The sequence below is a fragment of the Esox lucius genome, chromosome 9 (genome assembly GCF_011004845.1).
Source record: "Esox lucius isolate fEsoLuc1 chromosome 9, fEsoLuc1.pri, whole genome shotgun sequence".
Taxonomy (NCBI): domain Eukaryota; kingdom Metazoa; phylum Chordata; class Actinopteri; order Esociformes; family Esocidae; genus Esox; species Esox lucius.
The window spans coordinates 18,688,320-18,702,819 of record NC_047577.1 but is presented as its reverse complement, the minus strand read 5'-3'; the positions used below and the strand labels follow the sequence as shown (position 1 = coordinate 18,702,819).

Sequence of the window (14,500 nt, the reverse complement as noted above, 5' to 3'; positions counted from 1 at the left end):
ATATGCCCGCACGCAGACACACAGAAAAGTACTTACTATCCATGCGTCTGTTCGTTTCCATCAGATGTATTAGCATTGATACAGATCTCAATTTCTCTTTTGTCAGCTTTCATTTTCAAGAGTCGCATCCATCATTATTAGAAACAATAAAAAAATAGAACTTAAAATGTACATTATACACTTTATATATATATTTGTAGCTTTTTTTACAGAGGTAAAAATGCATATTGTAAAAAAAAAAAAAAAAAAAAGGACAACCCCAACGACTGGAACATTTAAACAGTAAATGTTTTTTTTATGTATTTATATTATATAAGAGAAGATAGATGAAGAGGAGGCTTCAGGCACTTTCCTTTAATAGTTAAATGTGTGCAGGAACTAGACACTGCACCAAACAGACAAACTGTTTTTGGTTAACTTTTCTTTTACCACAGATAGAAAAATAAAACTTGGATCTTCTCTACAATGAATGGCAACAGTATTGCAAAGCTGACAGAGACACACACCAGAAATAGGGAAGGAAGGAGTTTGAGAGAAAGATAGGAAAGACAAAGACATGGACACAACAGCAGCTTTTGAACAGAACCTGCAACCCTTGTTCCCATGGTAGTCACCTATAGAACCCCAGACGTTGCTTGGTACTCAAATGATTACGACAATTAGGTAATGTGTGACTGGGATATATAACATAAGATGCCTTTTTACCATGTCGATGTGACTCAAGATCGGGCACTTCTCATAGCAATTCACACATTGTTCATTAGGTTTTCTGATTAGTGTTGTGCTTCATACATAGAAAGTTTAAACCTTTAAGGTTACAGGGTGGTTTCAATTTGAGGCTGGTTTTTGTTTCAGTACATACCATCAGTCCATCCATCCACATACATGCATTCATCCATCCACATATATACACACGCATACTATACCGTTCATTTTCTTTCATACCACCTGCACGATTAGACTGGCTAACAAACATTAGCATTCTCTCTTGCCATTAGCTGTAACGCAATTGTGAGTAAAAGACCAGGAAGTGGGCGTTATTGGACTTCAGAAGAATGTCTTCCATCTTCAGCCTTGGGGAGCAACTGTGTGTTTTGGTAAACATGAGCAATTGGGTTCAAATGGTTTGACCCGCACTCTCTCAAGCCAAAATTTAGCAAACATCTTTAGATTCTCTGACAACATTTAGCATCATTTTAAAAGACAAAAGAAAAGTAATTGCAAAAGAAAGCACCACTGACAATGAGAGTAGACTGGACAATGATCTCATCTATCTCATAACGCAAACAAAATAAAAACACCCTCTTCTCCCTCCTGGCTGTGTTTAGTTTTCAATGGGACTGATCAGCTCCTCCTTGCCACCCATTCCTCTTAGACTGGGGTCTAAATTTAGCAAGGAAAATAAATTAAAAAAAAACTTTATCAAAAGATTTATCAAAACATGACATAGTACATTAACTAAATGAAAAGTCAGCGAAGGCTTGCGTTGTTCTCCTTCACCGTAAGAAAAAGGTTGACTAAGCATTATCATATTAAAATTTTCTATCAAATAAGCAATTTAAAGATTCTCTATGTAAAGGCTTCAGCTTATTTTGTCATTTTGGCTTTTAGTTAGATTCACAACAATAGTAATTAGATATAAATTTTTGCCCATTTTGTTTTCCAGACCTTTGCACAAAGTCAAACACTTGCACACACCCACAAGTAGACACCTATCCTGTAGATTGTGTCTAAAGCAGAGTTTCCCTATCTGATCCTTAAGCACTACTGACCAATTTCATCTTTTATTCTGGGCCAAATCCACCATACAATGTATTCAGTCTAATTTGTCTTGAGTGGTAGAATGCCATTGTCATGGCCTTATCAGGTTTGTTTGCATTGATGTTCATAAAGTATCATTTGTTTTAACAACAAGCTTTAAGCTCAAGAGTAGCCTCGTCCAAGGTGCGACTACCCTGGATTAGCCAACTGCTGTAGTCACAGACAACCGCAAGAGAGTTGACAAGACAGTGCAGACCAGGAACGAGGCCAGGTCAAGGGCAGAATGAGGAAACATTGGTTTCAGGTCAAAGTTTGGCTTCGCTTTTGTTTCATTGGCTGGGGAAGGGCTAATGTGATCACAGTTGCTGCGTATCCCAAATGGCCCTCTATTCCCGATATAGTGCCCTCCTTTCGACTATGCTCTGGCAATAAGAAATGCTCTGTGGGAATACAGTGCTGTTTAGAACACAATGTTGATTTAAGTGCCTCTGGTTTACAGAATGGAACAAGCTTGATCTTGGATTAGTAGTGAGAGAACATTGAGTAAGAGGACGCCACCCCCCCCACCCACCACCACCACCACACCACCTTCAGAGAACAACTCTCACACGGACCTCTTGCACAAAACACTGAAAGAAAAATATTCAAGCCTTTAAAACACATGAGTGTAAAAATATAAAAGTACCTGTTTATATATATTTATAAATGAATATTCATCGTTCTAGTCTTTGTAATGCAAGAGATGGAAGCCGTAGGTTGGGTACCCCCCACACACACACAATAAAACAATGAATGGGAAAACAACAGGGAACTTTTTTTAACCTTTCTTTTCACAGAGAAAGACCATGATTTAGAAAAATACAATAAAAATCAGGAGAGCCAATTGTTTTCCTGTCTGGGACTTGGCAGAGAGACGCAACAACAACAACAACAGAAACAAAACAATAACGGGGGCCACCCTTTTCCGGTCAATTCCATGTGTCTTTGTTCTAGTCGTCACCCCACCGCCTGCCAGAAAAGGCTGCATGGCGGTGCCCTCAGCCCACGGCTTTGTGCTTGCCTCCGCAGCAGTGGCAGGCCACCCCGCAGCGGTAGCAGGCGCGCAAGGGGGCGTAGCAGCACATGCAGGGGGCCAGCAGCGACAAACCCACCAAGGCCAGCCATCGCAGGCAGAAGCGCTCGTCGCTGGTGTCGCACGAGCACGGGTCTGTGTAGTCGCCCTCCGGGTCCGACATGCAGTGGTAGAGCAGGCTGTCCGCGCACCACATGAAGCTGACCCGGTGGATGCACGTCTGGATGGGGTCCGGTGCCTCCTGGCAGCGCCCACGCCCGTTCTCCTCGTGGTTGAACATGTCCCGGCAGTAGACGCAGCGTGAGCGCTCGCCGTCCTCCTTCCGCCGCTTGCCCTTGGGATGGAGGGCGCGAGGCTGGGCCGTGACCACCGCTCGTTGTCCACCGCTGAGGCCACCGCCCCCGCCCAGTCGTCCTATGCAGCCCATCTTGGGGTCCCGTGAGTGTGGGTCAAGGCCTAAGGGGTAAGGGTAGGTGTAGTCGTGTTTGGGAGGCTCTCTCTTTGCGAAGTGCACATAAGTGTCGCCATCCTCAGGCTGCTGGATGAGCTTGTCGCGAGTGGCGGTGGCGTGTCGGTAGTCCTCGTAGCCCGTCAGCCAGGTCCGCTCGCGGGGATTGATGCGAACAATCTCTTCCTCCTCCACCTGAAAGCTGACGTGGCGTGGAAATATGGGCCCTGACTGCAGAGACAAAACAACAGTTTAAAAATAAAAAGACATTTACACAGATTTGTGCATCCAGCTTACAATGTCTTCCAACTAGCAGCCAAAATGTGGAATAATTGTCAACATAAACACAATTTAATGCAATTTAGTTTAGTGGCACATTCCCAGTATCTCCACATTGTACAAGACATTTAGCGAGCGCTTTTATCAAGATCAACTTAGTGTTACAATTTCTTACAGGCCCCTGTTAGAATCGAGGCCCCCTGTTGGAAACTCTGGCGTTACGAGAACCATACACTCGCCAAGTGAGCTACACAGGACTTTCTACCACCTACCTGTGCTAGTAAAGAATGTGGTTGCAAACTCCCAGCTGCAACGTGTGATATTGCATTGAATGAACAACATTCAGATTACCCCCCTTGGCCACCATCGTCCCCCAGCCACCCACCTGATCCAGGAAGTAGTGGTCCGAGGGTCGGTGCTGGTCATAGAAGTGGCCCAGAATGCAATGGTGCCGGCGGGGCTCGCAGAAGCTGGGCGGGGCCAGGGTCGCCAGCTGGAGGGGCGGAGGGATTGGCTCCTTCTTCTGGGATGAGTTGGATGAGCTGTCAGTGGCGTTCTGATAGAAAAAAATCAGACCAAACAATAGTCAAGAAGACAGGATTCCGTTCATTTGGGCGGATGTTTTGTTTTTCCTCCACTGGAAATTAATAATTCTGATTGAAAATATAGGTGGGTTATAGGTTCATACTAGAGATCATCACAGCTTTCTGACACATTGGCTTTGGCTACGTTTACAGGACAATCACGCTCTTGAAGAAAAACTTCAAGGTTTCAGAGGCGTTTTGGCAATCACAGCAATGTAATGACAGATACCACTACCTTTGGAGCCAAACAAATACTCCAAAATTCTGACAGCCTGTCTGAAGTGATTAAAATGGCCCAAACAGCCCAAAAAATGCAGTACTGGAGGGCAGTGGGGGAGCAGTTGAGTTATCCGGTGTGTGGGAGATAAAGCCCTCAATTGGGCACAAGAACCCATGCAGGGAGCCGATTCCCACCTGCCGTTGCACCATGAAATCAGACAGAGCGTCCGGCATATTGCATGCGCTGTGGGCCGTCACTTAGGTAAGAGTATGGTATGGGTTCAAGTCCAAATCGCACCAACACCCCCCCCCCCACTCCCCCAGGAAAGGAATGGCTTTAAGAAGTTTTTTAAGATGTATTTAACTGAGGGAAGGTTAAACATATTCCATCTAAGAAGCCTCCGACTTACAGCCCTTTTGCGTCAAGTGAGACCAGATGTGTGGTAGATTGTTTCACCAGGTGATGCTGGTGCAGGACGCCGCTTTCATGTGGTGGGTGAGATATGTGAACTTAATTGAATCCCCTGTGCTCTTTACCAGAACACTGCAATGCAAAAGCGTGCATCAGAGGACGGCCAGGGTCCCCTAATCAAACGAAAGGGAATCTGGCTTTGGTACTTTAAAATGAGTGAACTACAAACCCGATTCCAAAAAAGTTGGGACACTGTACAAATTGTGAGTAAAAAAGGAATGGAATAATTTACAAATCTCATAAACATACATTTAATTCACAATAGAATATAGATAAAATATTGAATGTTGAAAGTGAGACATTTTGTAATGTCATGCCAAATATTGGCTCATTTTGGATTTCATGAGAGCTACACATTCTAAAAAAGTTGGGACAGGTAGCAATAAAAAAGTTAAGTGTAAAGATAAGGAACAGCTGGAGGACCAATTTGCAACTTATTATGTCAATTGGCAACTTGATTGGGTATAAAAAGAGCCTCTCAGAGTGGCAGTGTCCCTCAGAAGTCATGATGGGCAGAGGATCACCAATTCCCCCAATGCTGCGGAGAAAAATAGTGGAGCAATATCAGAAACGAGTTTCTCAGAGAAAAATTGCAAAGAGTTTGAAGTTATCATCATCTACAGTGCATAATATCATCCAAAGATTCAGAGAATCTGGAACAATCTCTGTGCGTAAGGGTCAAGGCCTGAAAACCATACTGGATGTCCCTAATCTTCGGGCCCTCAGACGGCACTGCATCACATACAGGAATGATACTGTAATGGAAATCACAACATGGGCTCAGGAATACTTCCAGAAAACATTGTCGTGAACACAATCCACTGTGCCATTCGCCGTTGCCGGCTAAAACTCTATAGGTCAAAAAAGAAGCCGTATCTAAACAGGATCCAGAAGCGCAGGCATTTCTCTGAGCCAAGGATCATTCAAAATGGACTGTGGCAAAGTGGAAAAGTGTTCTGTGTTCAGACAAATCAAAATTTGAAGTTCATTTTGGAAAACTGGGACGCCATGTCATCCGGACTAAAGAGGACAAGGACAACCCAAGTTGTTATCAGCGCTCAGATCAGAAGTCTGCATCTCTGATGGTATGGGGTTGCATGAGTGCTTGTGGCATGGGCAGCCTACACATCTGGAAAGGCACCATCAATGCTGAAAGTTATATCCAAGTTCTACAACAACATACGCTCCCATCCTGACGTTGTCTCTTTCAGGGAAGACCTTGCATTTTCCAACATGACAATACCAGACCACATACTGCATCAATTACAATGTCATGGCTGCATAGAAGAAGGATCCGGGTATTGAAATGGCCAGCCTGCAGTCCAGATCTTTCACCCATAGAAAACATTTGGCGCATCATAAAGAGGAAGGTGCGACAAAGAAGACCTAAGACAGCTGAGCAACTGTATTAGACAAGAATGTGACAACATTCCTATTCATAAACTTGAGCAACTTGTCTCCTCAGTCCCCAGACGTTTGCAGTCTGTTATAAAAAGAAGAGGGGATGTGAACTTCCACATCATTGCTTTCTGTTTTAATTCACAATTATACAGTGTCCCAACTTTTTTGGAATCGGGTTTGCACATCTCTCATACACAATCATTCACTTTGGATTATATCTGGAGATTCAGCGAGCACAGACAAAACCTATTGTTATGCCACTTCCTAAGACAATGATGCCAAGAGCCACATTTGGGTAGAGAAAGACTTAAGGAGGCAAACCGGGGTCCCATGTCTCTTGCCGATAATTACAAAGATATTCACTCCAACATCATGTCTTCTTAAAGGAGAAAATAATAATTAAAAAAAGAACAAAATAAAATGCAGTGCTCCCTTGAAGGTCCATGGAATGTAAAAAGGGCTAAATTGCCCATGTTCATCACAAAGGCCACAGTAGTCCAGCTGGCATGTTGACTGGGGGTAGATGGGATGTGTGTGGTGAAGCCTTTCGTTTCAAAGGCATACCTCAGGCTTGTTTGGAGATTTTCATCATCTCTTGGTTTGGGAGTGAATGGGGGCAAATTAAGATTGCAGATTAAGGCAGGGGCCTGCATCTGGGGGAGGGTAGGAGCCCTTTGAGGTAATTACAGAGTAAAACACACATACACCACCATTCAAAATGTTGGGGCCAGTTTGAAATTTTCTTGTTTTCAAATGAAAAGCTATTTTTTGTTTATTAAAATAAAATAGATCAGAAATACAGTGTTACTGTTTTAAATTACTACTGTAGCTGGAAAAGTCAGAATTTTAATGGAATAAAAAATTCCATTAATCCTGTGTTCCAATGGCACACTGTGTTTGCTAATCCAGGTTTATAATTTTAAAAGGCTAATTGATCATTAGAAAACACTTTTGCAATTACCTTTGCACAGCTGATAACTGTTGTTCTGATTAAAGACACAATAACACTGTCCTTCTAAAATACTAGTTGAATATCTGGAGCATCAGCAATCGTGGATTCGATTACAGGCTCAAAATGGCCAGAAACAAAGAACTCTATTCTGAGACTCGTCAGTCTATTCTTGAGAAATTAAGGCTACTCCATGCGAGGAATTGCCAAGAAATCCTGTACAATGCTGTGCACTACTCCCTTCACAGAACAGCTTAAACTGGCTCAAACCAGAACAGAAAGAGGAGTGGAAAGCCCCAGTGCACAACTGAGCAAGAGGAGAATATATTAGTGTCTAGTTTGAAAAACCGACACCTCACAGGTCCACAACTGGCAGCTTCATTAAATAGTACCTGCAAACCACCATTCTCAACATCCTGGAGTCGCCTCTTCACTGCTGTCTTTCTAGGCAGAGTTGCAAGGAAAAAGCCATCTCTCGGACTGGTCAATAAAATGAAAAGATTAAGATAAACAAAATAACACAGATACTGGACATATGTGAAATAGCCTGGAGATGCCGTTGTGAACATTATGCTAACTGCAACATCATCTAGCATGACCGGTTGGCAGTGGGTCAGTGATGGTCTGGGGAGGCATATCCTTGGAAGGTCGCACAGACCTCCACATGCTAGCCAACGGTACCCTGACTGCTGTTACGTACCAAGACGAAACACATCGTCAGACCTTACGAAGGATCTGTGTGCCTTAGGTCCCTCCTGGTGCAGGACAATGCCTGGCCTCATGTGGCCAGAGTGTGTAGGCAGTTCCTGGATGACGAAGGTATTGATGCCATTGATTGGCCCTCACAATCCAATTGAGAACCTCTGGGATGTTATGTGTTGGGGCATCTGACGCCACCAAGTAGCGCCACAGACTGTCTAAGAGCTGTATTTAGGGAAGAAGCAGTCAGCTGGTATTCTGTCTATAATGGAGTGGCCAGCACAGTCACCAGATCTCAACCCTATTGAGCTGTTGTGGGAGCAGCTTGACCGTGTAAGAAGTGTTCATCATGCCAATCCAACTTGTGGGAGGTGTTTCAGGAAGCATGAGGTGAAATCTCTTCTGATAATCTCAAACCGACAACTAGAAGGCCAAAGGTCTGCAAGGCTGTAATTGCTGCAAATGGAGAATTCTTTGACAAAAGCAAAGTTTGAAGGACACAATTATTTCAGCTGTATATCGTTAATTCTAACCTTGTCAATTACTATATTTCCTATTAAATTTGCTATTCAAACTCATTTCATGCATGTTTTCATGGAAAACAAGAAAATGTCAAAGTGACCCCACACTTTTGAACGGTAGTGTACATAAACACCAGCAACTTGCCACTGTGCCCTTGAGCACAGCAAAGGTTTAGGTATAAAGGTTAGTTTATCGAGGTTGAAGTTAGGGTGGTTAGGTTAAGGTTAGGATAAGGGTTATGGTTAAGTTTATGGAACATGGAATTCTTGCGTCCCCTCAAGGTTAGTAATCCGGGACTTTGTGTGTGAGCATGTGCATTCTTTTGCTAAGTGTAATTGGTGTGTGTGTGTGTGTGTGTGTGTGTGTGTGTGCGCGTGCATACTAAAGAGATATATTTTTGAGCGGGTGTGTATTTTCCTGTGTTCATAATAATTGCTGCAACTGGGGAGGGGGTTGTATTTGGGGCTGAGCTAATTATCAATTTAGCCGCCAGACCAGACACGAATGGAACTCACAGCAGCTGGCAGTTCTAAAAACTACACTTGGCCTCGTCAACATTACAGAGTGAACAAGTCTGCACGCCAGCAACCCATTCACAGAGACCCTGGTGTATAAGTGTTTTTGTGATTGACTGTGTGACTACTCTTTCAGTCGTCTAGTCATACACACACACACTGTGAGGTGTTTGAGCCTCCTGCACCCTTGTCCAATGTTCCCCCTGAACTCCCCAAAGGAAGACATTCCAACAGTATGTCCAAGTCACCCCGGACCTTCTAAAAAAGAGGAGGAAGTGTTGCGTCATCTCAAGGAGTGCCTTATTTACTCTTGACAAATATTGTTATAGCTCCTTGGTGGGGTTGAGAGAGGCAGCGAGAGAGAGGCAGACAGGGGTAAAGGTCATTCGTCATTGTCCTCTCTTCTCCCTGAGCCAGGACTCAAGTTCCCTCAGGCTTTTCAAAAAGGACGGATCCTATGTCCTACAATGTGACCTTCCCCCTTCAGACCAGTTCTCAGGGCCACAGGGGAATGCAGCTCGATTCCAAAATAAGAGGATCTGCAACCGAGGTGAATTAGAGTGTTCCCTAAAGCGGACCTGTTTTTTCTAAGTAGGGCCAGCTATGTAAACATGGAGGCAGTGACGGATTACTGCCGGGTCCTCTACGCCCGGACTCTTCCCTGACAGCCCTTCTTCCCTCCTCTGGAAACGGCACGCTAGGCCGTTTCACTCTTTGATGGCATCGGAAGAAAGAAAAGAAAAACAGAAAGAGGGAAAGCAAGTGCTGGGACCTGGGCTTCTAATCACCATCACATTCCGGATGAAGAGTAGGTATGCCAAGTAGGAAGGTGCATAGTACTTAATCATTGTTTTAGTGGTTTAGTAGCGTCTTTTCTATTTAGCATGGTCAGCATCGCTTTTTAGCAGTTAGCTAGCGTGTCTAGCTAAGTATTCTATTGTCTGCTTCCTACACTAGTAAATTAGCATCTGCTGGTTAGCATGTTTGTGTAAATAAATAAATGTAAATAAAGATCAAGTCAAAGATTTGTTTTGCTAAACCACCTATCACCTATTAATTTAATGTTTTATTATTATGATGTTTTATTGTTGTTTATTGTTTTTTTTCTAGTATTTGTTTCTATTCAATTGTATTTTATATTTCTCTTTTTCTTTGTAAAGCACATTGAACTGCTTCTGTATATGAATTGTGCTATATAAATAAACTTGCTTGTTTGCTATAGGTTAATTGCATCCAAAATAACACTAACTGCAGTAATTTTGTAGTTGTCTGCAAATACTACTTTAGTGGAGTTTCAAAATTAAGGCTTTTCTAACTGCAGCAATGTAGTACGCATTTCTACAGGACTACCATCTGCGTCCTTGTGTTGTGTTTTTCCCCTTGTCATTTTGAAATTAGGTTAATTTTGGGTGCGTACAGGGGTAGTACGGTTTAGCATGTCCTGTAGGCTAGCAAACGGTGTCCAGCCGGAATACATGGTAATAAGTGTTTAGCACGTTTGCTAGGCTAGCTAGCCGTGTTTAGGCTGGGTAAAGTACACTGGGTAAAGTACACTGGGTAAAGTACACTGGGTAAAGTACACTGGGTCAGGCAGCAGTAGTGGGGGCTGCCAGGCTGAGGCCTCCACGGCAGATGCACCATTATGACTCATGTATGTTTCCCTCCCTGAAAAAATTAGGCCTATTCAAAACCCTGTGATATAACAGCAACACTGACATAATAGTGTCACACAGCAGCTGAGTAATAGCACTGCAGAAAAGTATGTATACTTACCGGACTAATTACCTGCTTTGTGAGGTCTCCATTTTATCCGTTAAACATGTCAAGATGGAACAGAACTGGCATTTTGGTCAGTGGTCTGGTAAACTGCTGGAGGTGGCCACATTCCACCTCGGTCTGGGGTCTTAGCAATTGTCTCTTGGCGAGTTTGCAAACCAGTTGAGGTTACAGCTGTCTTGTGCAAACGGCAGAGCGCTTAATAAGGGATGAAATAGGCAATTGACTAATGGTTTCACTTTCTCCTGTTTGTTTTAGCCTGTCTTTTATCTACATGTGTTTGCACCTAGTTTACAAGAGTTTGACTGCAGACGTGGTGTGAGTATGCCAAATGGACAGCCAGAGAAGAGATGGAAGCGGACATCTTGTTTGACACATTAAAGTAATCAGCTTGAAAAAGGAAACTGTGCTAACCACATACCAATTCACAATGTCTGCACTTGAGATACTCAATCTCTACCATTGTCAATGAAATTACAATATTTAAGAGTTTGCCACGAAACGTGCTCTTGAACACCCACTATCACCAAAACCTCTATCTGCAGAAATGGAGGCAAGTCAAAACACAGTTGAAAGCAGCATCAGTGCGTGTGCAAGGACACACACAGCAATCCACTCCTCCACAAGTGCTGGCCAAAAAAAATCTATCTGCCTCCAGACTGTTCAACATGAGGCAAGAGAGAAAGAACACAAGGCTTTCCCTTCTCTCAGACCCCCTCTGTTAAGGCAGTTTGCTAGGAAGCAGCTGTTAATGATAGTTTTACAGGAGGGGACTGGGGAGGGAAAGGTGCCAAGGTGTCATAAGGGGTAAGGGGGAGGCAGTGAGAGACCTTACGACCCATACATGCAGCTCCTTATCTCCTGTGACGGCAACAAACCAAATGTCAAGCAGGAGGAGTCTGGTTGAAACACTGCTGGATACCTGCCCTCTCAACCCTACCCTCTTTGTAACCTCATCCCTAGCCCCCCTCAGTCACTTCACACACACATCAGCAGCAGCAGCTTGTTACTATCACACCAGCCGTATCCTGCTAAAAAGGTCCATCTCTTACCAAAACCGCGTTGGCTTGGCCAAAATAAATGTGTTATTTTTTGGCAAAAATCTAAGGTAAAGAAAATGAAGTTATCTAAGACGAGCCAAGAGAAAAGCCTGACCAAGAGATGACCTAGCACAAACTATTATGGTGTCTGACATGGAAGTAGACAGTGTTAACAATAGATGGAGAATAGTATATCGTTCTACTGACATCCAGACCAGCCATTTTGGGTGCAGAGTTATACCAAACCCAAACACACTAACGTCTCTCAGGAGTTTATAGTCCCTGAACTTACTAGTGTTTGAAACCACAATCGTGGAAAAGCAGACTCACTGTGAAAACGTCATCATCACCTAATTCTGCCTCGTTTTGTATGGTTGAAGAAGAGGTCGTAGATCCTGGAAGACAAAGATGGCAGAGCAAGCAATAGTGAGTAAACCGGCAACAAAGGAGGTTGGGGGTGTTGTTTTGAACCACCTTCGGCTGGTCTTCAACCACATATCATCAAACATCCTACTTTTCTAAACATAATTTTCTAACCACCTATTTCACCTATCTGTGGCTATAATGGAAACTAGTCAGGTATACCATCCAACAGAATTGAGATACAGCTGTCGTAGTCCTCGCCTTTCCCTCCCGTACCTTCAGTCAGGTCCTCCATGGCTTTCCTGACACCGCGGTCAAAGGCGCGTGCATCAGCCGGGCTCTGGAACGTCAAGCCACACTTCTTGTTGTCCACTTTCCAGTGGTGAAATGTGGGTGTGGCCTTGGTATACACCAGATCCTTCTTCAGAAAGCATTCCAGAATCACCTGGCAGAAGATATACGTTTGAGCTGACTATGAGTTAAACCATGGCCCTGACTAAGAGCACAGAGGGATGGGAGCCATGTTGTGCGCAGTCCTCTTTAAAACAAGCAATTCTACTACCTGCATTTTCTTCTAGGAAAGACCAAAGAAGAAACGAGAAGCCAGTATCTAGGGTGGGCAACCTTTTCAGTTCCAGGGCCACATAGGGACTTGAAATGCAATTGCTGGAGTGTTTTTATTAACCACAAAATATATGTTTACTTCCCAAACGTACCATGGGGCCAGATTCAAATGGCTCAAGGGCCGTGGCATTTTTGGCCCCAAGCCTTAATTTGCCCACCCATGCCCTAAACTCTGCAGCTCTGCTCTGGAATCTTTGAGATTAGCTTTACCTGTTTGTCTTTAAGGCGCTCTCCGTAGATGAGGAAGCTGCTTCGACCCAGCAGCTCGGTTGACAACACCTTGCACACGCCCACTCGGCTAAGGCACCCCCCGTCCTGGGCCAGCCAGCCGCCACTCGAGTCGTCCCGGGTCATGACCACTGCTTTGACGCGCACAATGTAGCTGTCACTGCATTAGCAAGAGGGGCAAAAGGTTGGGGTGAGTCAGTCAGCATGGCAAAGGGGGACAGTGAGAAAGTTCTGTATATTCAAATTAAATCTGCAGACTCTATTAAAATTAGCATCTGTAGACTCTATTAAAATTAGCAAATGTAGAATGTATCGCGCATACAGACTTTATGTAAAAAGTGTGTCCACTCTCCTTAAACAAGTGGAATGTATAGAGGATTGCTACCTGCTGAGAAAAAAAAAACCTGAAATATGAGTCAAGCATACATCTGCGCTTTGAAAATTAGCTGTGAATGCTCACTGCATCACCCCCTCACCTTCTGCCATTTTGAATGTGCACAAACTGGCACCAATTAACACAGCCTCTAAAAATAACTCTCATTGGTAGTGATATTGCTCATATGTATATATATAAAAAAAAATCACATTATCTAGAAACAAGTCTCTTAATGTGGTTGCCTCCTATAAACCTCCATCTGCACCCAGTTGTGTCCTGGACACCCTCTGTATCGTACCTAACCTGAGTTTATGTTATTAGGTGACTTAAATTGGGACATGCTTAAAACACCTTCTATATGATCACAACTGGAATGACCTAAATCTCTATCAAATCATTCAAGAACCCCTCAGATTCATCCTTAAATCCATGAATAACAGCACTCTCATTGATGTTATCCTTGCTAACATGACAGAGAAAGACACTTCTGCAGTTCTTCACAAAGACCTTAGTGATCACCGTATCATTGCCTGTGTATGCAACATTACCTAGATCAAACGTCCGCCTCATTGTCAAATGTTTTCTAAAACACTTTAACAAGCGGGCCTTCCTATGCCTTCCTATGTAACTTTTGTACACGGACACAGAATTAACATTAACCCCTCTGCCTGGTCTAATTTTAAAAATGCTTTTCTTACAGTCCTTAATAAACATGCCTGGTTCAGAAAACTGTGATCAAAGACTTAATACAGCCTCTGGTTCACTACTAACCTGGCTACTTCTTATCCAACATAAACACCAGCTATGGCATATAGCAATAGCTACCAATATTCCCCATGACAGACATCTCTTTAGGGAAATTAGAAACCACTGTACGCAGTCAATTGGGTAAGCAAGTTTTATTTTAATATAAAGAATTCACTTTTTTTGCCCGTTTAACCTATCACAAAGGAGTTGACAAAGTTGACTCAAATTGCTATAGGCTGATTTCCCTCCTGCTCTGCCAATTTAAGATGTTTGAAAGTCTGATATGAAAAAACAGACTATGCCATTTTGACTCCCAAGCACTAGTTGTGATTGCCGGTATTCCTCAGGGTTTGGTAGTCAGGCCAACCTTGTTCTCAGCATACATCAACAGTGCTGCACTTGCCGACGGTGATTCTTTTATCCAC

General features: G+C 43.5%; 1 protein-coding gene across 3 annotated transcripts in view; it reads right to left on the bottom strand.

Annotated features, from left to right (window-relative positions):
• Positions 1-339: 339 nt before the first annotated feature.
• Positions 340-14,500, bottom strand: part of spred2a (sprouty related EVH1 domain containing 2a) — a 28,169-nt gene continuing 14,008 nt past the window's right edge. For 2 of the 3 annotated variants that reach the window (XM_010889261.4, XM_020049886.2), the window contains exons 2-6: positions 12,935-13,112; positions 12,323-12,545; positions 12,068-12,132; positions 3,946-4,116; positions 340-3,512 (exon numbers count right to left, since the gene is read on the bottom strand). In XM_010889261.4, the coding sequence (XP_010887563.1) occupies positions 2,799-3,512; positions 3,946-4,116; positions 12,068-12,132; positions 12,323-12,545; positions 12,935-13,112 (1,351 nt within the window). In that variant the 3' untranslated portion in view covers positions 340-2,798. The remainder of the gene's footprint in view (positions 3,513-3,945; positions 4,117-12,067; positions 12,133-12,322; positions 12,546-12,934; positions 13,113-14,500) is intronic. The other variant, XM_020049887.3, reaches the window with a different exon arrangement.